The sequence below is a fragment of the Diceros bicornis genome, chromosome 28 (assembly GCF_020826845.1).
Source record: "Diceros bicornis minor isolate mBicDic1 chromosome 28, mDicBic1.mat.cur, whole genome shotgun sequence".
In the NCBI taxonomy this organism is placed as follows: Eukaryota; Metazoa; Chordata; class Mammalia; order Perissodactyla; family Rhinocerotidae; genus Diceros; species Diceros bicornis.
Genome location: NC_080767.1, coordinates 41555589 through 41581415, shown reverse-complemented (window position 1 = coordinate 41581415; position 25827 = coordinate 41555589). Strand labels below are relative to the sequence as shown.

The window sequence follows — 25827 nt, the reverse complement described above, 5'->3', positions numbered from 1 at the left end:
GGCACACGTGGGAATCCCTCGACCCCAGCTCTGGGGGACGGACACCCCACCCCTGCTGGCTTGACTCCGCCTTGGGCAGCTCTGGCCATGTGGACAGCCCGACTCTAGAATCCATGCTGAGAGGCCACGGAGATCCGCGTCAGTTCCCTTCCCGGCTGCTCCTGGCCCAGACCCGCCCTAAGCGTGTCCGCTGCTGCCTGTCCTCCAAAGGCTCCACGGACCACGCAGCCCTCCCTCCAAACTGCCCAGCTCTCCGTTCCTCATACAGTCTGCCCCCCGGCCCTTCGTCACCCTGGCTGCCAGCTTGGGATACAGTGTCCACACCCCTCCCAGGTCCCCCTCCTCCACCACGGCCTTCCTAGGACCCAATGCGGGACCGGGGCAGCCATGCAGGCTCTTGCGGCCCTCGGAGAGCAGATGTTGAGGAAGAGGAAGGGGAAAAGGTTCATGCTGGGCCCAAGCACTCACCGCGGGGCCTGGTGGGCCAGGGGGGCCTTCGCTGCCTTTCAGTCCAAGCGCTCCCTGAGAAGCAATGAGACCGTGGTCAGGGGCACCGCGGGGCTGTGCACCGTCCAATTCCATCCCCCGCCTGGCTCCTCACTCACCACTGGACCGGGAAGCCCTCGATCGCCGGGGAAGCCGCGTAATCCTGGAGGGCCATCCTTCCCAGGGAGGCCGGCGGGGCCCGGGTCACCCTGAAAGCAGAGCATACATTAGTTTCCGGGTGATGCCCAAGACGAGGGTCTGTGGGGAGCTGGGGTGGGCCCTCCTCTTCTGGATCCGCCTGGGATTGGGCTGCAGCAGCCCTGGCACTTGGCTTTAAAGGAACCCCTGACTCTTGACTTGGCCCCTTTACTGGCGGCCCCACGCACTGGAGCACGGCCCGAGCTCGCACCGGGAGGCACGCTTGTCAGGCTGTCTCGGTGTGTGGCTCGGGACAGACTCCATCCGTGACCCTGCAGCCGTGCTCCATGGAGTCCCAGGCCCCCAGAGTCCTTTGGGGCCACGCTGGGCTGAGTGGCAGCTGAGGGCCACGGCTGCTCCACTTCACATCTACCTTTTTCATACTCTGGGGCTCCTTGTAAGACTGCGCTCAGGTAAAGGAATCCGTGGCCACAGCGTTGGAAGCGTGGCCGTAAAAGGACTCGTCACTCAAGACCCTTGTCTCAGGCCTGAAACCATGTTTCCTGAAAAGATGCTCCACCTGAGCGTATACCCTCCCTGAAGTACACTAAAGCTCTGGTATCTCCCGGAACTTTCTTTGGGGTCCAACATGAGAGCATGGGGGTCTCCAAACCAGCATGTCCGTGGCCTCCTTTCCAAACTCGGAGCTCTCTGTGTGACTGGGATATATATCCATATCCATGTCTATATCTCTGTATTATATACACATACATACATATATTTTTTTTCAAATACATATATATGCATTTAAGTATACACATACATACATAGAAATGTGTGTGTAATTTTTTCAATATTCCTTTATTGGCTGTACTTTATTAAGTTTACTCTCTTGTGTGAGGTCAAATACAAGGCTGGAGAGCTTATATTTCCTGTGTCCCTCACTGAAAAGTCGAAAAGGGAAGGACTAGTGATTTTTATGCGAATACCCAGGAATTACACCACCGACGTGCAGCACTCAGGCTGGGGGAGACGCTTCCTGAGGAACAGAGGGGATGCAGAGCTGGCATCGGGATGTAGGATAGAAACGCATCCTTCTCTATTTTTAGTATCTATTCTTTAGCCTCTGTAAGTGCGGGATTTTTAAAAGGGTCACTTTCTGCTAAACTCATCTTAGACATATGACGTATGTCAGAGCTTGTTCTGCGCGTCGGGGAGTGGGTGGGGGAGCAGCTGAGGGGAGAGTTGGGGGAAGAGCTGGCAGGGAGACAGGGCCCTGGGGCAGAAGTGATCCCAGCCCCATTACATCCACCCCTGAGCAGCTGGTCAGTTCAAGATCTCTTTCAAATCAAACCAAAGTGGGGCTGAGTTCGTGGTCTGGGGAATGGACTGGCATGGAGAGCATTTGTTAGAGAAATCACCCATTCATCAGAAAAGAGCAGGAGAAGACACACCCACAAAGTGCGGAAATGATCCCTTAGGAAAAGTCCACCTGGCCCGGAGGTCGGAGGAACTCACCTTCGTCCCTTCTTTTCCGGTGAGGCCTGGGAGCCCCTGTTCACCGGGGGGGCCTGGGGGCCCAGGGTGGCCACGCTCGCCCATTGGACCAGTTTCTCCCGTGGGACCCTACGGGGAAAATCAGCATCAGCCACAAAATATTTTCAAGGGACAGGTGAGGGAGGAAACTTCTCTTCCTAAATCTAAGGACCGGCAGAGGGCCCACTACATGCCCACCAAACCCCCACGTTGCTCTGCATGTCTTCTCCTTCTGGAAAAAATCCAGAAAGGAACAGACCAAAGCAAACTGGGTCATGCTGTTAACCAGCCCACAGCCTGGCCCCACACTGTGGTCGTCCTCTGATGAAGCAGGCAAGGCCTGTGTTCCCCAGGATGTTGTGGGGAAATGAGCTCCGTGAGGGTGGCCAAGTCCACCACGTGGCCTGCGGTCCGTGGCCACAGTGGGTCAATATGCTATTTACCGCCACATTAGGTGTGAACTTTCTAAGGAACAGGGTGACGGGTGCCCTGTTTTGTTGCTCTGTGCCATCAATAGTGTGCAAGCCACACCTCACCAACCTGCTGGCGGTTAGAACAGCAGGCCCGTGGGCAGTGATGGGATCCAGGGGCAGGATGAGGCTGCTGTGGACACCAAGGGCAGGGAAAAGCAGGCACAGCCAGTCCCCGCCCATGGGGTGGAAGCCAAACTCCTGAGCTGGCCCATGGGCCACAGCAACCCTCTCTGTTCTGCCTGCTTGGTTCCTGCTGGGTGTCCAACAGCTCATCCCCTGTTCCCTCCATCTGGTTTCCCGTATGGAGCACCTCTCCCAGTGTCAACAAGCATTCAGAACTTAGGATTCTCTGCACCCACACCTTCAGAATCCTGGGGGAACTGACACCCCGAGCCATGATCCTGTCTCCCACATGGGCGGGTGACACAGGATGACCAGTGAAACCTAGGGATGCTGCATACCTGCGGGCCGACCACACCCGGGGGCCCTGGAGGGCCAGTCTTGCCTTGGAAACCCTGTGAAGAGAGAGTCATCAGGCTGAAATCGCCGAAGTGGCTCATACCACCATCACCCCCCACGGCCCCACCCCGCCCCGAGTAGTGAATGTTCCAGACTGCAGTTGAGAGGGCCCATTTCTCTTGTTCCATTTTTGCATTAATTTCATGAAGGTAACGAAGCCAGACAGGTTCATTTCACTAGCCGCTTTCCATTGCGTGCTTTTGTGCTGAGAAATACATTTGAAAACTGTTAATCTTCATAACGTCACTAAGCGTTCATTTTCCGAGCAGACTCAGTGCCATTTCTCAGCCGCCGGCCGCGGGACTCGGGAGCTAGCTCTGGGCTGCTTCTCATCAGTGACTTCGTGGAGACCGTCCTGCTCATGTCACTAATGTCTCTGATGCACAACGGGTGATTTTACCAGCGGCTCCTCTGTACTTACTGAAATCAGGAAACAGCGAGGACATGCTGCTTTCATCATCCAGCAGCTTGAGTGTATTACTAGCTTGATTCAACAGGAATTTCTCTTTTCTGCTCACTATGCTGGCACGTATGTAACAACCCTGCTTTGCTCTGGGTATTGGCCGCTCTACAGACACTCTTCTTCAAGGAGAAAGCCGACTGTAAAGCATCGCAAGCTTAATTTCCGGGCACATCCACAGAGCACGGCACGTGCCAACAAGATCCCACCTGCAGGTGCCACGTGACACAGGGAGAGACGTGCAGATGTCACGCCCCGGAGGCCTTTAGCGGAAGCTCGGGACTCTGGAGAGGGAAGTGCTGGCTTCAAGGCCACCTCTAGACCTGGAGGGTGAGCAGCCCGCCCCTGTGGCTGAGGAGCAAGGGCGGGCCACTGCTCCACCGGCAGGACGGCCCACGTGTGAGCCCTGGGACCTCACGCTGCACGCTGGACCATGTAGACCCACAGCAGCTTCACCCTCTCTGCGAATTCCAGGAGAGTTCTCTGCTTCAGGCCCAGCTGAGCTGCGGACAGTGGGCTAAAACGACCATTTTTAATGCAGTATTCTCTGCAGGCAGCATTTACAGGGTCAGAGACAAGGGGTGGCGGACAGGCCAAGGGCACCCCGCTTGGCGGGCCAGGTGGAAGTGCCCAGGTAGAGGCAGGAGCTGAGTGTGAGGCAAGAAAGGCCCCCGTTTGTCCACGCTCGGGGAGAACTCCACGGCTGCTGAGGATGGCTCCATCTCTAGCCCCCTGCTGAGAAAGGGGCTATGGGCTCACCTCTAGAAGTAATGGCCTCTGTGCTCCCATTTTCTAAAGAAAGGACAAAGTCAACACCCCAGGGAAGATGCTCTGGAGGGCGTGTCTGGACTCCCCGTGGAGGAGACATCCGTCCCTGGCGGGTCTGGAGACGGGGCCCCAAGTCTGGGGGGCCGCCAGGCGTGGCAGAGGTGGCGGGAAGCCCCTGTATTACCTCCCCAGCAAAGACGAGCAGCTTCATTATCCTGTCAGCCCCTTTCCGGAAGAACTCAGAGGGAGAAAAGGTCACACTGTGCAAAGCCCTCCATCGCGTCTCCTTGGAAGGGCATTAGAGAAAAACATGCAGAGCCCAGATGAAAGGCTGTACTTTTTCTCTATAAACAAAGAGCAAAGTGATCTCCACTTATCAGACACCATGCACTGTGTGGCAGAGCACCAGGCATGAGTAATTAAAAGGTTTCATCACAGTGAACCGGAGACAGAGGCATTCTTCTTGAAAGCAGGCACCAAGAATATATTAAACATGGTGCTCCGATCTCATCTCCTGAGGGGACCTCTTTCCTGTGAGGCCTTCAGAGACCTTTGACCACAAGCAAACCGGCTGCAGAGGCAAAGGGGCCTCTCCGTCAACCTCCACAGGTCTGCTGACAAGGAGGTCACCAGCTACTGTAAGTCCCCAACTGTCTGAAGCCTGGAGCCTCAAGGTCACAGGTGTGCCCACACCCTTTCCTGGGACACGCCTACAGTGGACACGGTGTGGAGCTGGACCAAATTCCAAATAGCTCACAGGACCAGGAAATGATCACGTTTCTGACAAATGTTTTTTCTTCCAGCTGAAATGTTGGAGTCCTTTAATGTGTAGGACGAAGACTGTGACGGGCATTTCTAAAGGTGAGGACAAGGTCTAAGGGAGCCTGTGACGGCAAAGTGCTGATCACGAGCACAGCTGAGCACCCAAATTCCAGGCGACCAGCCACCTGTCTTCTTCACTACGAGAGAGGAAGCTGAGGGAGCCTCCAGATGCCCTACCATTAACCCTGGGGCCAAAGGACCGAGATGGACATGGCTGAGGTCAGTGCAAGGCCCACGTCCCTCCTCTCGAGGCTTTACAGCATGAAATCGCTGGGCAACACAAAGCTTCCCAACCACTTTTCCAATTCAAATGCACGTAGTTCAAGCTAGCTCACACTCAAAATTATTCTGGAGGAAAGGAGGGGCGGCTGCACAAAGTTTCGGTACGCTGGTGGCATTTTGTTTGGGTCACGATGGTGTTACATGTGACCTTGGAGCAAAGCTGCTAGGACAGCTTTGAAGCCAGTGCCTGCCTTCTGCACACAGAGTTGTCACAGTGCCGCTGGCCTGCACGGGGTTGGCCCCAGACAGGTCTCACCCCAAGTCAGTGAAAATGGCCCAGACCTCGGGGGGCCTTCCCGAGGCTGACCACTCGCTCCCAAGCTGACAGGGCAGGAAGGTGGTGCCCACGGGCAGGGCTGTGTGAGAAGCCAGGCCAGCCCGCATCCCCCAGCACCGAGTACTCACGGTCTCGCCTCTCTGTCCAGGGTGTCCCGGCAGCCCATCCTTGCCCGGAGGACCCTGAAGAAGGAAGCAAAGGAAAGAAGCTTCATTCAGTTCTGCGAAGCATGCCCCTCCAGGATTTAATGTGGCACCAGGTGACAAAAATTACCATTTCATTTCAAAGGTAATCACGGCAGCAGTCACAGTGGCAAAGGACCGCATGGGGCCTGGCACCTGTGCATCACCTCCTTAAACCCTCACAACTGCCCTGAGGGGTCTCACTGCTGTCACCCTCATCTCCCAGGGGGAGACACTGAGGCAGGGAGAGGGCAGTCAGCTCCCCGAGGTCCAGCCAGTGGGAGGCGCAGGTGGCAGGGGGACCCCGGTCTGTCTGGTTCGGAAGCCAAACCCATTCCTAACCACTGTCCTCTAGCGCGTCCCGTTAGGCAATATTTCCCACTGTTAGGCGTTTTTTCCTTCTAGAAGGATATTAGAGGAAATATATTGTACCAGTTGTGAGTTGAATTGTGTCCCCTAAAAAGAAAAGTTGAAGTCCTAACCCTGGACCCTGTGAATTTGACCTCATTTGGAAATACGGTCTTTGCAATCAAGATTGAGGACGCGATCAAGTCAAGATGAGGTCACCCTGGACTAGGGTGGGCCCTAACCCGATGACTGGTGTCCTTATAAAAAGAGATTTAGAGACACAGAGAGGAGACGGCCATGTGAAGACGGAGGCAGAGATCGGGTACAGTGTGTACAAGCCAAGGACTGCCAGAAGCCACCCCCAAAGCTGGGAAGGGGTCATGGGACAGGTCCTCCAAAGCCCCCAGAAGAAACCAACCCCCCCGACAACTTGAGTTTGGCCTTTCGGCCACCGGAACTCTGAAAGAGCACATTTCTGTCCTTTTAAGCAACCCAGTTAGTGGTAATTTGTGACGGCAGCCCTGGGACACCCCTACAGTACTCAGCTAGAAAGCCATGACGATCTAAATGAGGAAAGGGTCCGTGCTTCCAAAAAGCAGCTCTCTGCAGCCAGAGTTCCGCCACGGCCTCCCTCCTCCCCTGGCCCACTGTGAGGGGGCCGCGTGGAGCCCCTGGGAAAAGACAAGTGTCTCCAGGAAATCTCAATGCCGGAGGAGCCACGCCATGCCGCCCAACCAGGAAAATGTGTTACTTACAGGGGGGCCCTTTGGTCCAGGAAACCCCGTGGGTCCTTGGGGTCCGTTGGGTCCCTAGGGACAAAGAACAGCCAGTTTCAGGACAGACATCCTCTCCCAGCATGTGGGGCCCAGCAGCCCCCAGGGTTGTTGGCGCTCTGAGCACAAGCACAATTTTCCACTGCTCCCAGGACCTTGTCTCCATTTGTTCCAGCCCCCTCCCTCAACGATGCGAAAAAGGAGGTCCAGTCGGGGGGGCCAAGGAGGCCAAGTCACAGAGCAAGGTCCCTTGGGGCAGCATGGGGCTGAGGACCCAATTTCCCGACGTCTTAACCACCTTCAAAACCCAAGACCAGGGCCAAGGGGATGGGGTCATCGTCTTCAACCAGCAGAAGTCGTGACTCCCAGGGAAGGCTACCATGACCCACCTTCAGACTTTAGAGAAACCTTCTCCTTAGCAGGGTCAAAGGCATGCCGCCCTCCGCCCAGCCCACCCCAGGAAGAAACAGAGAGGGACGTGTAAGGCAGCCTGCTTTCCTGGGGATGTTCACAAGGGCCCCTGGGTTCAAGATGCTCACCCGTTCACCTGGAGGGCCGGCCGGACCATCACCTCCAGAGTTGCCCTAGGGAGGGAGAGAGCGAGAAAAGCTTACTGTTTATTACTTTTATTATTGCTATCTTTGATGGAAAGACTGGCCCATGACATCATCAGAACTTCAGAGTCACACCCCGCACATGCGCACTTCTGTACCACCACCCAGATTCTCATTCAACGGCAGAGAGGACAAGCCACTGATCCACGGCTCCCCAAGGTCGCCTGTCCCCTCGCCTCTACACACACATCTGACAACGGGTGAGATCAACAGGGCTGTGATATTTCCAGGAGGAGAACAGTATCCTGCAGTGGGACAAAGGCCGTGCTCCAACGCAGAAGTGTGTCAAAAAGTCATGAGAAGACAGGACACGGGGATCTGTCCCAGGGCCCGCCCGACACGTGACAACAGCTGCTCCGTGACATTATGAGCTCTCGCAGGTGAGAGTTAAGTCAGTTGACGGGGAATGTGCAGTGCACCCCAGGGCTTATCACGGAAGAATGTATCAGCGTCTGGGTGGGGACAGCCGGTCAGCTGCGGGGCAGGCCAGCTCCGCACCTCCGCCAACCAGAAGGCCCCTCTCCTCAGCAGGAATGCACTTGGCATTACATCCTGGACAGGACAGGAAGAGCCCGCTTGGCTGAGGCCTGTTTCCACACGGACAGTCAGAGGAGCTGGTGTCAACGCCCTTCGGACGGGAGGAGAGGACATGCGAGGCAGGCCCAGGCTCCCACCCACGGCAGAAAGAACTTTCCTTAGATTCTGGGCAAAGATCTCTTCGCAGTTCTCGAGACAGGAAAGAGGGCCTCCCCACCAGAGCTGGACGGGGCATTTGTCCACAGCCTGGCTGGGCCTGGCCTCCTTGGGCCACGGGGCTACAGACTTGAAAGTTCCAACGTGGGATGGCCCATCTGCCTCTGACAGGCAGCGGTGCCACAGCCACGTGGTTCAATGTGACCTAACTCATCCAAAGCTGTTGGAGGGACCAGCTCCTTCTTAAATACTCCCAAGAAAAGGTCTTTCTTTTTATTTTCAAATGAAAAAGGCGATGGATCTCTTACAAATGCTCGGCTTGCAACTTTCAGGCCACAGGGGAGACGCAAAACATACCTTGGGGCCAGGCTTCCCAGTGATGCCCCGGGGGCCTCTTTCACCCCGCGGACCCTGGACAGAAGGGAGAAAAGAAAGGTCAGCTGGAATCCTCCAGACTCCCAGAGACTCCTTCCCCCTCCCACCTGGCATGCTCCCTACAACGTGCTCCCGATTCCGGAAGACAGCCCTCAAACCAAAGGGTGGTTACCGTTGGGCCTCGTTGCCCCCGTGGTCCCGGCTTCCCAGGTGTGCCCTAGAGTCAGAGAAGAGGGAGGCTGGTCAGTTACTTGAGACACACCTGTCACTGTCTGGTGGTGGCCCTCTCCTGGCTCATGGAGCAGTCTCTGACTGCTTGACATCAGAAGCTAGAAGGACCACCTTTCTTATCTTTGTTTTAATGGGGCATTTTTCAGGGTGAGGGAATTCACTGCACAGTCAATACACAGAGCTTCGTATTCCCGCGCATGGCCTGTTGAAATCCAATTTCCTTCCTGCAGCCTGATGGATGTTTACCACTGTTATCTGGTTTTCCCTCCTCAAAGCGTCTACACCTCCCTCCCCCCAGCCCCTCCCTCCCGCCCTCCCTCTTCATCTCTCTCTCTCCTTTCTCTCTGTCTCTCTCTCAGCAGGGGAGGGAGTCATTATTGCAAGAAAAGAGAAGAAAGTCAACCCCTTTCATACATAATTTACTTTCGCTACAGTTAAGAATATTAGCCATTAAATTTTCAACAGGCTCTGCAGACGAGCAAACTTGCAATTTAATACATAAATCATATACCCCAGAGTCATTTGCTTTTCCTCTAATAGAATTTAGACTCATTTTTCTGTTGTTCATTGTTTCGCATTTTCCAAATCACAGAAAACAAAAGCACTGTGTTTTTTTGTTTCCAAAGCAAAGATATAACAGTTTGTAAATGCAGTTCACCTACAGCGTGTGGGAGTAATGGATTGAACACGGCCCCTCATCTCCACCACTTCTCGCTGCATTTTCCGGAATTTTATCCTGGTTCCTAATGATAAAGCCAAGGTGAACCTGTATTGCTCAAGGCCACCTGAGAGATTTGCTCTCACCATCCTTCATTCATTTGCTGCCAGAATCAAAACTGCTTGCTAGAGTCTCCCGTTTTGAAATGAATTTAATAAACCCGTTTGTGATGATGAGGTAACTGGGGGGCTTTTCAACGATGCACTCTGGTTTCACCCCTTTAACTGTATGACGACATCCTTTGGCTTCAAATAAATATTTGCATATAAAAACTGATGAAACATCTGCTTTCTTCAAATGATAGACTTTTGAAGGACAGCTGCCAGGTTTTCTCATGTCCACCCTCCAACAAAACCCAAACCCTTAGCCCTGACCCGGCGCCACCAGGACCTGGATTGTTTTAATCTCGCAGCGTGAAGGGCTCTCGGTTCCAATCTAAACTAACCAACCCCGAGGCACAGGGAGCAGAAGAGCCTCGGCCATGAATTCCGTCTGGGCCTCCAGTGTGGCCCCTTGCCAGCCAGTTTTCTTTGTAAACGAACCCAAGCCAGTGTTTTGGGTCCTGGGGACTGTTGTACAGGAAGCACCCTGATCCAGTCTCCTTAACGCATGCCCGTGAGCGCCTGTCCTTGAGTCCTCCCGGGGAATGCTCGGGCAGTCCCAGGAACGCCTCGCTCCAACCGAGAAGCCGAGTGCCGGTGGGAGAAGCCTCTGGGTTGCCGCTGGTGTTTCTACAGCGCTGGGTCCTCCCAGGCAGGGCCGGCTGGGACCCTGCCGTGGCCCAGGTGCAAGCCAGCACGGTGATGGGCCATCACTTTGCTTTTGTGACAGCCAGCTGCATGTGGATGCTCACATTCCTGACGTTTGTCACATTGAACCCACAGTCGGCGGTTCACAGGACAAGGCCGGCAGACGGGCACCTGCAGCTCACGGGCAACCCTCGGGTGGGAGGCCGATGCACACATGTGAGCACACACATGCCATAGGTCATGCCCAGCGTCCTAACACCTAGAAGCATCCATCTGACCAGAATATACAAAAGGACCTCTCTGGAGGAGCACAGCCCGCCTGCTCCCTTCCCATCCACTCCCCACACGGGGACCAGAGCCACTCAAAAAAATCTCCCATCTTACTCCACCAAGGAAACCCTGCGGTAGTTTGGGATTTCCCACCACCTTTATCCCACCGCCTTGGGATAAAGAGCTGGCCCTGACGGACCACGAGGCCCCTGCCAGGCTCTGGCGTCATTATGCCCTCTCAGCAGCAGCGTCCCCCACCCAGGCCTTGGCTTGTAGGGCTCTGTCATGCACTGGCCTTTCTTCCCTTCCCCCCACCACACCCCACAGCCCTGCTGGCCCTCCTACCTCACCTATCCACCTTCTGTCCCTTTGTTGGGTCCCACGGAATGTCACTGCCCCCAGGAAGCCTTCCCTGACTGCCCGGGTTAGGCTCTACCTCCTTTGAAAACTCTACCCGATTCACTCTGCCCTCCTTCCTCCTCATGCTCATCACTCTGAGCGCTGGTCACCGGGTGCCCTCCCTGGACCTGGATGGCAAGGTCCCCAGGGCCAGGCACTTTGCAGGAACTTTAGAAGCATTCGCTGTAGAAGAGAATGTGCTGTCTCCAAATGAAACCCTGGTTGCTCTGAACCCCAAAGCTGAGGGCGAGATCAGGACGGACACCAGCAGCGTGGGGCTCATCAGGCCCCGAGACTCAGAAGACGAACCCGTTGTCAGATGCTTCACTCGGTGGACCAAAGAGAACGGGCCCCTCTGCAAGGACCCTGGCACCCAGCCTCCTGCGGACAGGTAGTAAATTGGGAAGGGCCAGCCCAACTTCGCGGCCCCCATTCCTCGTCACTCCCCAGACTGGGCGTAAAGCAGCGACACCGTCAAGGAAGTTGCCCCAGGATTTCAACAGATGGTGGTGAGGGTGACAGCTGCGCTTGGCTGCTGAACTGGAGGCTCGGGGTCATCCCGACGGGGAGGGAAAGACCGCAGGCTCCCTCTCACGGTGTATTGAGCCCCGTCACCACACTCGAGAGGAAGGAGGGCCTCAAGTCCAGGCGTGCATCTGGCCAAGAGCGTGAAGCAGAGTGACAGAGCTTCTCTGACCCGGCCAGGTGTCCAGACGCCTGAGGGGAGAGGCTCCGTCTGTGGTGGGGTGCTTTGCGCCTGCGGGGTGCCGGGCAGGTCCAGACGAGAACCAGGTTTGCTGTTTGGTCTCCAGACTTTGTCTAGAAGCTTCCTGAAGATGGAGCTGTGGGGAGACCCGGGAGCAGGAAGGCCGGAGGAGCGTTTGTTCTGACTCTGGACTCCCATCTCCCGGTCCCTCAGCGGTCAGCGCCGCGGAGCTGTCCTCCTCCTGGTCAGTGGTCAGGCTCCACCAGCACCGAGGCCACAGAACTTCCGATTCTCATCACCTTCCCCACTGTTCCCATCCAAATTTCAATAACTTCCATTTGGAATTTTAAACGCGGCCAGGGCCTTCAGTCAAGTGGCAGGACTACACCGTGCTCCAGAGGGACGGCCTTGAATCCCGGGGACCCGACCCCATACCCTGGTCCCCATCCTCTGGCTCCGCCCTCTGCCCCCACTCAGGCATGGGCAAGGCCCACCCTGCCACCTCTTCTGGCCGTCCCTGACGCCCCACCTGAAATCACAGTTGCCCCCGGACCCCCCCAGCCGTCTGCTTCGTTTTCCTCCACGGCATGCGCCACCCTCCACCGCGCTGTCTGTCTCACTGATGATTTGTCCATCGTCCGGCCTCTGGAAGGTGAGCTCCCGTGGGCAGCGATGGGGATTTTCCTGCTGTGTCCCCAGGACTGGAAGAGCGCCTGGGCCACAGGGGCAGAGCAGGCGCTCGGTAAACGGTGTCTGAGTGGACAGGTGGACGCCGCGACCTGATCAAAGGACCACGCTGTCACTTGGTCTGCAAAGGACGGTGAGAGAGCAGGGCCAGCCCTGACCCTGGACAGTTCAAAACCACCGGGCACGGCTGGGAAAGGTCACAACTCCCTCTGGAGTCCTCCTTCCTTCCATGTGGAAGATTCCAGAATAAAGGTGTCTCTCTCAGAAGCAGAGGACGGGCAGATGTGCCATAAGTGCAGAGCTCCGTCATCCGGGTTCCTCTCCCGGGTGCAGGGACGTGGGGTCTCACTCGGCCGCCCTGTGGGACCGGGGGGCAGGAGCCCGCGAGCCGAGGAATGAATGGTCTGGGTCTCGGACCAGGGTCTTGTCCTTCTGCCTGGACGAGCACAGGAAACTGCAGCAGTGAGCTTGTGCGCTTGTGAGCGGGGTGGTCTTGACACTTCCCAGGACAGACGTGGCCATTTTCCCGAGACTCCAAGGCCTCCGCTCCCCTCCGGGCCCTCAGTACCCGGGAGGGGCTCACGCATCTTCCTCCCCCAGCAGTGGACATGCACTCCAGTTATATTTGGCCATTGCACCAACCTTTCCCTTTTGTGAAAGTCCACACCTGTGTCATTCCCCCCTCTCTACAAGCCAGCGGTCCCTCACCCACTGAGGTGGCCACTGAATTCATCCATAGCCACACGCAATCCAGAAAATTCCTGTAAATTCCCAAAGTAGACGTTTCCTTGGGTTGGTGTCCATGCTTCAGGTCCTGGGAACCACATCCGAGTGCCAAGAGAGTGGCCCCTGGTCCCATGCTCCCCTGCTTTCCAACCACCTCTGCTGTCAACGGAGCCCCTGGTGACCCATGGTGCTGATGAGCTGGGACAATGGCCCGTGGGGGGCTGGGGGTGACAGGCATCTGTCCAACCTTCTCAGCTCAGGGGTGGGGAGGCTGAGAAGCGAGAGGGGCACAGAGAAGGGAGTGGGGCTTGGACCAGAGAGCTGGCCCCTAAGGGCCACGGCCAGGCCTCCACTGCTCTACGCAACCCAGTGGGGCCTCCATCCTTGGCCTGGTGCGCCCCTCCATGGAAAGAGTTGTGGTCAAATCACACAACCAAATGCTGAACGTCAGGAGCTCTCGTGGCGACTCTCACCGCAGTGTGGCATGGAGGGCCCCGCACGGTCCCCCAGCACAGAGGCTGTCCACCCTGGCCACCCCATGCTGACCCGAGCTGGGACTGCTTTTCACAAGTGGCAGCTATGAGTATTTCAGAGGACGGCCTTGCCCCAAAGACACTAGTCAGACTCTCTAGAAGGGAGAACTAGACAGAGGGGTAGGTAGGCAGGTAGGTAGACAGATGATAGATACATGGATAGACAGATAGAGAAGGAAGAACCGGATAAGCAGATATACGACAGACACACATACAGATACATAGACATAGACCCGGACATAGGAATGCTATAGATATGACATAGACACAGATACAGATATACACGTGGATACAGATCTAGACACAGATACAGACAGACGGAGAACAGTCTCTCTGTGTTTATGCTGTTGACCTGCACTCAGAACAGTGCCCGTTTTCCTATTTTGTGAACTGGCAGACACGTTTGTTTACGTGGCTTGAAGTCGTTCTCCCTGCTTTCAAGAGAGCTCACCATCTCTGCTTAAACATGGTAACATTAGTTTGGACCAAGCCCTTGAGGAGGTGCAGCCCGTCCAGCGGTGCCGGGGGAGGCAGCAGGGGGCCGAGGACAATGGGCTGGGTCTGTCACAGCACATGCAAGAGCTGCAGTCCTTCTGAGGCCCGAGATCCTCCCCAGGCCTGCTGTGCAGACGCTGCCCTTCACGCACCCCACAAACTGACCCCTCTGTCCCCCACATGCCTGTGGACGAGGCCGGCTCAGAGTCGAAGGCCCAAGATGAGCATCTTCATCCTGTTTTCCCGAGTGGCAATGCTAGGGCACTGTCATGTGATTTCCCTAACCAGGGGTCAGGGCAGCTCTGGCTGGAAGGCGGGGCCAGCAGGGCCTCAGGAAGGGGCGGGGAACATGGATCCCACAGCCCAGCACCTTGGGACACCTTTGTTCACGGTGACAAGGGAACCAAAGTGTATCACACCCTGGTGGGTGTTCTGTGACAACGGCAGCTTGGGGATAACAAGGGAGGGAATCTTCTTGAATTTGGAGTTAGTGAGATATAAAATAAAACTTCTATTTTTCCCTTCCTTACAAAACTAGCCTGGAGGAAATGTCACTTGGGTAGAAAGAGAAGAAACTGGGTTTCACTAATGACCTGAAAGAGCTCTCGGGATGGTGGCGTTTATTATAAAGCTCTATTTTTCTCTACATGCTTTCCTTTCTCACCTGCTGCCCCTTCCTATCGCATCACCACCCAGCTCAGCGTTTGGGAAGGGTCACTAGTGCTTAGTGCTAAAGGCCACAAGCTTAAGGCCAGCCCATCTGGAGAGCAGTTCTGGCAGCAAACTGGGTGAGAAATAAACAGGACGTACTGGAGAATATTCCCGCTAAATATCCAGGCAGCAGAACAAGCTGCCTGCCCAGAGGTCAGGTTGTCCTTACCCTGCCACCCTTCTCTCCATTGGCACCAGGAAATCCAGGAAATCCAATAGAACCCTGAAAGAGAGTTAACGAAGGAAGAAGCGTAAAAATTGGGCCAGGAGAATGAGCTGTGCTGCATGTGCCAGCTGGGGGAGGAGTCTGTTAGAGTTCACAGCCTCTGACACAACTCCACCCATCCACACACCCATCTACCCATCCATCCACCCATCTACCCATCATCCATCCATCCACCCATCTACCCATCCATCCATCACCCATCCACCATCCACTCAAGATCCACTCATCTACCCATATACCATCTATCCATCCACCTATTCATCCACCTACTATCCATCCCTCTACCCATCTACCCATCCACCCACCCATCCATCCAACCATCCACACATCCATCCATCCACCCGTCCACTCACCCACCCACTGTCCTTCCATCCAGCCATCTACCACCATCCAACCATCGATTCATCTACCCCTCCATCCACCCAACCACCCACCCACCCATCCACCCACCATGCATCCATCCATCCACCTACCCACCCACCCACCCATCTACCCATCCATCCATCCATCCATCTCCCCATCCATCCACCATCCACCCATCCATCCACCATCTACCCATCCACCCACCCATCCACCATCCACCCACCCATCCACCCATCCACCCACCATCCATCCATCCACTCACCCACCCATCCACCCACCCACCATCCATCCACCCACCCACCCACCATCCATTCATCCATCCACCATCCATCCAACCATCCATCCATCTACCCACCCACCCACCCACCATCCATCCATCCATCCACCATCCATCCAACCATCCATTCATCCACCCACCCACCCACCCACCATCCATCCATCCATCCATCCACCATCCATCCAACCATCCATTCATCTACCCATCCATCCATCCAACCACCCACCCATCCACTCATCCATCCATCCATCTACCCACCCATCCACCATCCACCCTTCCACCCACCATCCACTCAATAAATATTTCCTGAGCATCTCATAGACTCCAAATCTAAAAACCAAAACTGAGTCTTAACCATACTTTCCCTTTCTCCTTCTCCCTACATCCTCCTTTCACACACACACATCTGCAAAATGGTGGTATTTTGGGAGAAAAGGGAATGTATTCTACTAAGATTAACTGGAGATGACATATGAAGCTCACACTTATGACATTTTGTTTACTGTGCCTTGTTGTCGTGTTTTGCTACTTTCCCAGGATGCCTCTAAATAAAGCATGGCAGTTCGTAAAGTCAGAAATGATTGCAAATTCATGCGCCAACTGTGGCATCTAACAACTATTTAATTCTATAAATCTATAAGGTACATGGACAGAAAATGAACCTAAGGACTTTGATTTGGCAAATATCCCAACACCTACTACATGAGCTCCCCTGTGACACTGTTGGAAGCATTGCACCCACCCATGGAGGTGGTTACCATCTTCAGAAGGTCTCTACTCCTTGCACGGCCCAAAATCCTGACCTGAACATGCGCTTAGACTTTGAAAAGTTTACCAATTCCCTAACCTTGTACTTCACAGAGGGGGCTGAGCCTGGCCAAGATGCCCACCTGCCAATCCAGGCAGGAGACTACACCGAGGAAGCCTGGGGTGCAGGGTTCACAGAGCTCAGGGGAGGAGCTGGGTCACTGTGTGTGAGGGCCAGTCACTGCATCTGGTCACTGCCCCAGGACTTTCAAAACTGCCCAGGCAGCTTCAAAGTTCTGCCCTCGCCTTTCCAAAAAGCTGCCTGAACTTGATCTACGTAACCCTCCCTCTCTCCCAAACGTCTCCTCTTCTCTCCTCTCCTCTCCCAAGCGGACATGTACTTCAAGAAAGAAGACATGACCATCAGCCTCTCTGCAACCACTGTGCCACAGATGCCACCGTGGTCGGCAGCGACCTCCCAGTCGTACTCAGTTCACCACTGCTGACACTCAACAAAATTTCTGTTCACACCAGCTGCCCCCCTGCACAGTGGGTGTGGGTCTGCACACTACGTGTGGACACAGGCCTCCTACAGGGAGGACTGAGATGAGTATTTCTGTAAGCAGGATGGAAACACCTAGGGGGTGGCCCAGCCCACGTGGCCCTCCCTCCATTAACAAGGTGGAAGTGCGAGTCTGGAAGGCGCGGACGCCGGAAGACGGCAGAAACGGCAGAGCTGCAAACCTGGGAGGGACAGGTTTCGCCTCTGCTGTTCATTATGTCTCTAGTGCAGGCAGCGGGTTCCTTGTTAAGGCAGAACCATGAATAATAAAAGATAAGATCCGAAAAAAAATAATGTTTTAAATGATTTCCGAAGCCGTTAAGGCGCTGCTTCACTTGAGGCAGAGCATGCTTTCATATAAGAAGAGTTTTGTTTTTCTATTATACTCAGGTAAGAGCCAATAACCTTCAAAGCCTCAGGGGGAAGCAGAGCTGAGAGAAGTGTCACGAGTTCTGCATGTGGAGAAACCAGTGGACAAAGGCCCCTACCAGGGCCACAGGCGGGGAGGACCCTGAGACGCAGCCCTCGGCCAGGCTGGTTTTGCCCCCTCTCTGAAAGCCTCAACGAATTGTCCAAGTGCCTCCTTCCAACTTAGCCAAATCAATGCAAAAGGCCGTGAACAGGGCAGAACCGAGAGAGACAGCCAATGTGACATTCCGTGTTGTCACAGCAGCCACCCTAGGGATGGAGGATGGACAACCATGTGCAGGGTAGGGAGGGGGCCGCTGGAGCATCCTGTCGTAAAACCTAACACGGTCGTAAATTACCTTTGGCCCTTGTCTTCCGGGGTAACCAGGTAATCCTGGGACTCCGAGTTTTCCCTGGGGAAGAAAAGGAGATGCATTAGAGGGCCAGCACGCTATTTCCCGATCCATTTTCTCAGAGCAGAGACAAAGCCAGCGTGTGTCAGCCAGAACCGGAGTAGGATATAGTTTCCGAAGGCTGAAGGACACGGTCATCACAAAGAGGGCCTGTCTGTCCTTCTGGGACGGTGTTGCCTCATAACCCTGCCTTGATTTAAAAGCAAAGGCCTCACTGCTGAAGCAGAAGTGATTGGAGGCAAACACCCCACATAAAATGATGTTTTATCTGTGAGATTCTGCTTTGCCCTTTTGTAAAAGAGTTCTAGCCGTGGACAAGATGAGGTAGGAGTTGGGTAACTCCGTGAGCCCGTTCCTGTGCCGGGCTGAGGGTAGGGGGGCAGCCTCCTGCAGCCAGAAACGGCAGGCGTCAGAGCAGCCGCGTTTCAGGAGCCTCTCTCCCACACACCCGGGCCTTCATTCATGTCAGCCTGCCATGCCTTCGGGCCACAGTGGGGGACACTGTTATCACCCCCAGTGTAGAGGCAGGAACCTACCAAGGACGGGAGTCCCCGCATGAAAGACGATGCATGAGGTTGCTGGGGCTCAGACTCCAAGCTTTGTGAACACCGGAGGGAGGGGCTCTTCCAGGAGACTGGCAAAGCGCTCAAGAAGACCAACCCCGGGGCAAGAGAGAGAGTGATCTGTCAACAAATTCACTGGAAGAGCTGGCAAGCGTGCCAGGTGGAGTGAAGGGGACAGGAACCCGTGTCAGGAATCACACCATCCTCCACGGAGGGGGCTCAGCCGGACTCAGTCAGCGGCCTGGCCACCCGAGGCCATCGAGAAGGGTCTGTCCCTGAGAGGTGGTCAAGCATCCTGTGTCACCTACCTTCTCCCCAGGGGGTCCCAGAGGACCGGGGTCGCCATTCGGACCTCCACGACCCTTCGGGCCTTCAGGACCATCTTCTCCTCTGGGACCAGGTGGGCCGATCTCCCCCTGCAAGTCAGAAAAGAGAAGGTGAGGGAGACCGCCCCCAGCCTCCACCCCCACCACAGGACTCCCGCCTCTGTTCTGGGAGCCACTTGTGGTGAGAGCCGCTCAGCCAGTCGGCCCCCTCGGGCTCCCTCAGGCAGATGAAGCCTGTGTCACCGATATGGCCAGAGTATCATGCAGCAAATCACAGGGCTCTGCTGAGTGGCCCCGCTGCCCCCCTGCACAGAGGGGGGCTGGCTGTTTTCTCGAGGCTGCACACTCCAACTTCCAATTACCTTCGCTAAATCGAGTGCCTCTCGGCTGACAGAACTTTGGTTAACGATGGTGCCTGAACTGCCGTTTCCCCAAATGGAGCAGAATAATTCGTGCACTGGGGAGCTTTCTTTTCCTGAAGCCCCAGGTGGTGTCGAAATGGACCATGGCCCCTGGACCGGGCAGCTGCCTGGGCACAAGGGGCACACGGAGACCCCAGGACATGCTCCAGGGATGGAAAGGGCCTAAATACTGCCTCACCCAACTTCCCCAAGTTTCAGATGGGGAGGCCTGCGACAGGCCAGGAGGAGGCCTTGGGGGTCTGCCCAGGTCAACAGCAGTGCCTGGCCCAGCCTCTGAGTGCCATCCAGGCCCTCTTTGCCTCCTCGGATCCCTGGTTTCCAGGAGTACCTGCAGGACAGCTCTGCAGCCCCACGACAAAAATGTGCATGGCAGGGATGAAAAAAGACTAACAACCTCCTTTTCTTGAGCTCCAATTTGTCTGCGGGTGGAGAACTCTCTGTCCCAAAGAAGTGCTTTTCTCCTTCAACAAAATAATCCTCCACATTTTTACTGAGCACCCAGGAAATGCCAAGCGCTGGGCAGAAGTTCCTCTCTGAGAGAAATCAGACTGATGGCACTTGTCCCCTGGCTGAGGAAGTGTCCCGGCTCCTGGGTCCCATCTTCATCCAACAGAGAGGTGGGTGACTGTGCAATCTCTTTTGAAAACGTGCCCTCCTCATATGTGTTGTCAGAGAGGTGGGATAAAAGGGACTTTCGCCAGCCAAACCGAGAGAGGCCCCTTAGAGGTGGGGAGCCAGGGTCCTGCCACTATGGAGAAAGTTCTAGAACGCTGTCTTTAGCAGCAACAGAACTGGGACACAATTGTGAAATGAATCCCTCTCTTATTCCCCTCCTTCTGACAGAAGCGCAGAACTCTTCTGCCTTTTCAGTTTGGGACAAAGAGCCAAGCGCACAGGGCTCTCCAGTTCTGCGTCTTCTGGAAAGACGCCTGCAGACCTGCTTTGTAGGGAATCGTTACGGCAAGCGCATGACAGCCCGGTTCCAGCCGACAGCTGTCCATCCAGGTGTGTGTACAGCTGCCGCCACGGCTGTGCCCACCCGGAGGACACACGGGAATCTCATTTCCTCCCTCCTGGGCTTCAGTTCCTTCCCAAGTTGTCAGGGAAACTTCAAAGTGTTCACCCGTGGCAGGCAGCTGGCCCACTCATCGGAAACTTCCTTTAGTGTCATTTATATGAAAATACAGCCAGTGGCTTTCTGCTGAGGGCCTGCCACGTGAGCAAACCCCAGTGTCCCCCAGCCCCAACCAGCTTTCTCTGGAGCTAAGTTACTCACTAAAAAAACAGCCAGGTTGTTGCAACTTCTGATAGCCCAGCATGAGATCACAGAACAGAGGGACTGCGTGGGGGTCTGAAGGAGCAGCTAAAGAGACGTCTGGGGGACCAAGACCCCCTGAGGGCTGGCAGGGGAACCCCAGACACTCACAAGGGTGCTGCCTGGCTGGCGACTAGCCGTGTGGCCCTGAGAGGCTGCTCAGCTCCCTGGTTAGCCTGGATCATTTCTGCACCCTCTTCCCCATCTCTCCCAGGCTCCTCTCATGACCCTCTTGAGCCAAATGAACTGCTCTGCAACCCAGTGTACAGGCCAGAAGAAAATGCATCCCCACTGACCCAGCCCCGCAGGGTAAGGACACAGGGCAGAGGGGTCAGTAAGGGGACCCAGCTAACCAGGGGCTTAACACCAGCTGAGAACCGCCCTGGCCTCCGATCTGGAAGCTGGGGAGACAGAGAAAGCCAGGCCTCGGGGCTCCCAGCTGCCCCTGCCCACGGCCCAGGAATCTCAGCAGGGGCCACCTCCCTTCTGAGAAGTTGCCCTGTGGCCCAAACACCCCCAGCGCCTTCTACAGACTCTCCCGCTGGGCCGTGTGCCCAGCCTGCCTGTCCTGCCCCGAGATACTCACCCGATCGCCCTTGATGCCCATGTCACCCTTAAACCCAGGAAAGCCATCTTCACCCTGAACGAGGGATGAGAGAGAGAACGCTTGGTCCACGCCAAAGAACCCACCTCCCAGGTCCCCCAACCCAGGGCCTCTGGGCTGCAAAACTAGCACCCCACGCTGGGCAGAGGATTCTGAGTGCTCTGTCCCCCATCCCTTGTGAAGCGTGTTCCTGTTAACTCTCGGCATTCACAGACAGAAAGTTCTGTGGTTCCGGCTGGCTCAGCACCCTGCAGCTGGAGGGCTGTGGTCCTGGTCGCCCATCTGCTCCGCCCGGCTTGAATTTGAAAGCTCTGCACACACAGCTGCACAGTGAGCAGCACAGCGCCCTAGCTATCACCATCCATTTCCTGGAGCAGGTCTGTCCACACATCACTGTAGGCCCAGGAACGGACGACGGGCAAACATTTGAGGAGGGGGAGCTGGATGGAAAATGCCCCCAAGAGAAACCGGACTGCCATCGCTGGCCTTGCAAGTAAGAGCAGGAAAGCTCTCTGAAGGGAAAGGGTTTGGGGAAAGGCACAGTGCTGCCTGCAGGGCTGAGCCGCGGCCGAGCTGGTGGACTGTGGTTCTGTCATGCATCCTGCGTTGTACGGGGAAGCTGTCCACATTAGTGCTATTTGTGAATTGGGGGATTCAAAAACGCCAGTGGCCTGCTGTCCACTCAAGTCCTCAGCCTAGACTTTCTTCAGCCAGAAAACCCTCAGATACTGCACACGGGGCCCACTTGGCTCCCAGGAGAGGGGCCTGGGCTGCGCCTTCTCTCTCAGGATCCAGGGTCTGCATCCTGGTGTCATTCATCTGCTCCAAGGGGACGGAAAGGAAGGGATCTGGGAAAATCAGCCAGGCCGTCAGCATCAAGGCCGGCCGGGAGCTGGCACACGGAGCGGGGCGACTCTCTGAGACGTGAAGAGAATTCGGTTCTCTCCAGCCAGCTGCCGGGCCCGCGGTCCTTATCCGAGGTGTTCAGTTAAGTGCTGGCACCTCAGCAGCAGCAGCCGCGAATAATGCTGGAGTCCAGGGAGACGGCCTCAGCCTGTCCCCCAACCGTCTCAGGCTGCCTTCCATGCCCCTCGGGGACAGAGCAGTAACTCTCCTGGCAAAGAGGTGTCCCCGTGCAACTCAATCAATATTCTCTCAAGCAGTCCTGTCTCTGGCTAAAGAATGAATGTGACAAGATACACATGGCCCACCTGGGGTTCTGGGTAGCCACCTTCTGCAGGACAAAGGTCCTGGGACTAATGGGACAGGATTGAGGGATGGGGGGCTACAAACAACCCTGCCAGCAAGGACAAGGTCCACTGCACAGGGCGTGTGCTGGGCCCTAACTCCGACGGGCTCCGTTTAGAAAGCGGTGTCCTCAGGGTGGACGCGCCCTCAGTCCCCACGCCTCCCGAGTCCCCCAGGAGCCATCCCTGAGCGCAGGCTAGGGTTCTGCCTCGCTCAGGACGTGCCCCGGAGGGAACTGAGACAGTGCGTGTGCCTCTCTGCTTCTCCTTCCACCAAGGAGCCCGCTGAGAATGGAGACCGGGGTCGAGGAAGCTCAGCAAACGCCACGGCACAAAGATGGTCCAGCTTCCATTCATCCTGGTCCAGTGTGGCCACTCAATGAGCCACCTCGAGAACGGCAGATTCCACACAAAAGGATCCGTGCCCGGCGCAGCTGCAGGTCCTGGCGGTGCCCGGGGTCGCTCTGCCCCCAGGGCCCCCTCTCTCCCTCCTCGCCCAGCTCTGCTGCAGCTGGAGGGCAGCCCGGGATGAACATCTAACAACTAAATGGACCGTCTGCCAGCTGCCTTGTGAGGCGGCCGCCTGGGAGGGGAGCGTGGGGCGTCGCTGGCCTCTGCAGGTGAGTGGGGAGAGGGGCCGTGTGCTGCATCCGGCCCAGGGCCTTGGCCGTGGGCAGGGGACGCAAAGCCCCAGACCCCAGGCCCCGCCAAGAGATGCACCCCCGGCTGCGAGGGCCTGTCCTCCTCTACTGGTTTTTCTCTTGCAAAAGCTCTGTTCCACAGATGGTATCAGCTCCCTCAACGCTCAGAGGCGACATCAGCCTCAGCCAGCGTCACTGGAGGGCTGCCCCCTGAAGGCGCCCACCAGCCAGCATCCAGCTCTGGGCTGGGCCACTGCCGCGGGGAGAAAGAGACACTCACCTTCTCGCCCTTGGTGCCCTTCAGACCACGGATGCCATCTGCCCCCTATGCAAACGAAAAGAGAAAAGGACAGTCAGGAGCCAGAGTCTCTCCTGACCTCCCGCAGGAAACGGTGCTAAGCCCCACACGCCAAGGAACGCCGAGCGCCCCTCGGCTAATGCCGGTGCCCAGGTGCCCCGCCCCACAGGCCGCTCCCTCCCTCGTGTCCCCCACCTCGGGAGGAAGAGGGCTCTGGGGCTCGTGGAGGCGCCTCCTGTCCTCACACCCACGTGAGGCCCAGTTCCCAGACTGGCCTCCACCGACACCCTGCCCTCTTCTAGAAACGTCCCTTCTCTCTGAGGTCTGGGGACCAGGCGGGACGTGAGGCCTGAGCATGGGCCCTGGAGGCAGGCAGACCCAGCCCTGCTCCACGGCCTCTGATGATGCCCAGGCCTCTGCGTGCCTCAGTTTCCTCACTGGAAGGCAGAAGTGATGATAACTCTTATGCCCTTACTGCTGGGGGGAGGGGAAAGCCTGCCAAGCCTCAAGACAGCGCCCAGCTCACAGTAGGTACTCAACAAACGGCGGCTCTGCGCCATCTGATTCTTTTCATTCTCTATTGTTATTATTAACAGGTGACAAGGTGTTATAACACTGTCGTATGTAATAATGTGTTATAATATTATTAATTACTAATAATACCAACAACAACGATTACCATCATTCTAATCGGCTCAGGACATGTCGCATCTCCATGCTAAACCAGAACCGTGAGGGCCGGACCCATGCTCTCCTCCGACTCACGGTCCCAGCGCCTCTCCAGACCAGCTAAAGTCAACCCCTGGGATGGAGGTAGGAAGCCACACCCTGCGCCCTCCGAGCAGGGCACAGAGACTGACCACCAGTGGCCAGAGGCCTTCCCAGCTACCTGCCCATGGGACCCCGAGAGGGGCCAGGCCTCCAGATTACTTCCAGGTGAGGCTGCGGCCAGGACGGCGGGGCCACCTCTGGGACCCTCAGGTGACCAGCTGCCCACTGTGACAGGAACTCGGCACAGAGCGTGCAGTTCTGAGCCCTTTCCCAGGGACCGAGAAGAGGGGCCTGAGAGAAGCCAGACAGTGGCTGAGGGACGAGACACACAGACACCGAGGGCTAGGGCTTGGCCTGGGCTGAGCAGCCTCCGCCTGGAGCGAACTGAGACCCCAGGAGCGCCCTGGGCTCCATCAGCCCAGGGAGATGCTTCGGGACAGGGGAGGCGCAGTGACCCAAACCCTCCGGTCCTGGGAGCTCTGGTGCCAGCTCTCCCTCTGCTTGAGAGGGCAAGACAGGATCTCAAGGATCCCTCCCAGACCTAAATTCTACCATTTTGTGATCCACGTCAGAGGCCAGGGGGATGGGAGTGGGGGGACAGGCATACCACCTGGGGCTAGATCCTTCCGTCTTGGGGGGCTGCGCTGTGCACTGCAGGGTGTTGCGCAGCATCCCTGGCTTCCACTCATCAGATGACAGTAGACCCCCCCCAAATAGTGACATCAAAAATGTCTCCAGATGTGCCTGGAGGCAAGAATTGGCTCTGGTTGAGAACAGCTGGACCAGAGCGTCCACCATGGCCCTGGTGGGCCAGCGCTCGGGGAGGAAGACCAAAGGAGACACAGGACAGCCGAGTGGAAGGAACTGTTTGGCCAGAGGATGCGGGAGCCCAGGAGGAACAGGCCTTGAGTGAATTTGTAGTGGGGTCTCCTGCAGGCTCACCCAGCGCCTGCAGGTTCAGCGAGGGGTAGATTTGATTCTTCCGACAGTCAAACCCATCCAGACACCCCTTAGAAAGGGCAGACGGAGGGCAGCCCGGAGGATGCTCCAAGGTCAGAGATTCAGAGACCCAGAGGCCCCTTGCTCAGGAAGAAGGCAGAACTCGGTGGAGAAGAGCCAGGCCTCCCTTACCAAGGGCTGTGGGTCTCTCATGGCGACAGCTCGGCTGTCACCTCCCTCCGGGGCCGCTGCTCATCGGGCTGCGGGCTCCACTTTCATTTTCAAACGCACGGGCGGGTGAGAATCTATTTCTCCAATGAAAACAGCATTCAGCCTTGCCTTTCCTTCCACTCTGCTTCCAAGTCTAACTGGATTGCTCAAGTCATGAATGCATTTTAATCAGATAGACAAGATAAGCGCATTCTCCACAAACGTTTTAAAGCAAACACCTTTTCAGCTTGCAGAAGCCACATTATGCAATTAGCCATGTATGGTCGCTGGCAGAGGCTTTGCTATGCGACAAGAACTTGTAAAATAAACAGGCATAGAGCTCACATAATCAGCACTTCTGCTGAATCATCACCCTTATAAAACTCACTAGGCGTGTGCCGGGAAGTGCCTGCTTCAGGGAGAGACCGGCTCCCCACCTCACGGACTCTCTTTCTGGAGTGGCTCTTGAACACCTGAGTCCCCGGAAATGGAAGTCGGGGGCTTTGATTAGGAATAAGCAGGTC

The 25827-nt window shown here is 56.2% G+C and overlaps 1 protein-coding gene across 3 annotated transcripts in view; it reads right to left on the bottom strand.

Annotated features, from left to right (window-relative positions):
• The window catches only part of COL5A1 (collagen type V alpha 1 chain), a 171967-nt gene that overhangs the window by 36174 nt on the left and 109966 nt on the right, over nt 1-25827 (bottom strand). For all 3 annotated transcript variants that reach the window (XM_058524443.1, XM_058524444.1, XM_058524445.1), the window contains exons 28-41: nt 23366-23410; nt 21180-21233; nt 18839-18946; nt 17914-17967; nt 15141-15194; nt 8919-8963; nt 8729-8782; nt 7604-7648; nt 7047-7100; nt 5890-5943; nt 3095-3148; nt 2143-2250; nt 606-695; nt 469-522 (exon numbers count right to left, since the gene is read on the bottom strand). In XM_058524443.1, the coding sequence (XP_058380426.1) occupies nt 469-522; nt 606-695; nt 2143-2250; nt 3095-3148; nt 5890-5943; nt 7047-7100; nt 7604-7648; nt 8729-8782; nt 8919-8963; nt 15141-15194; nt 17914-17967; nt 18839-18946; nt 21180-21233; nt 23366-23410 (873 nt within the window). The remainder of the gene's footprint in view (nt 1-468; nt 523-605; nt 696-2142; nt 2251-3094; nt 3149-5889; nt 5944-7046; nt 7101-7603; nt 7649-8728; nt 8783-8918; nt 8964-15140; nt 15195-17913; nt 17968-18838; nt 18947-21179; nt 21234-23365; nt 23411-25827) is intronic.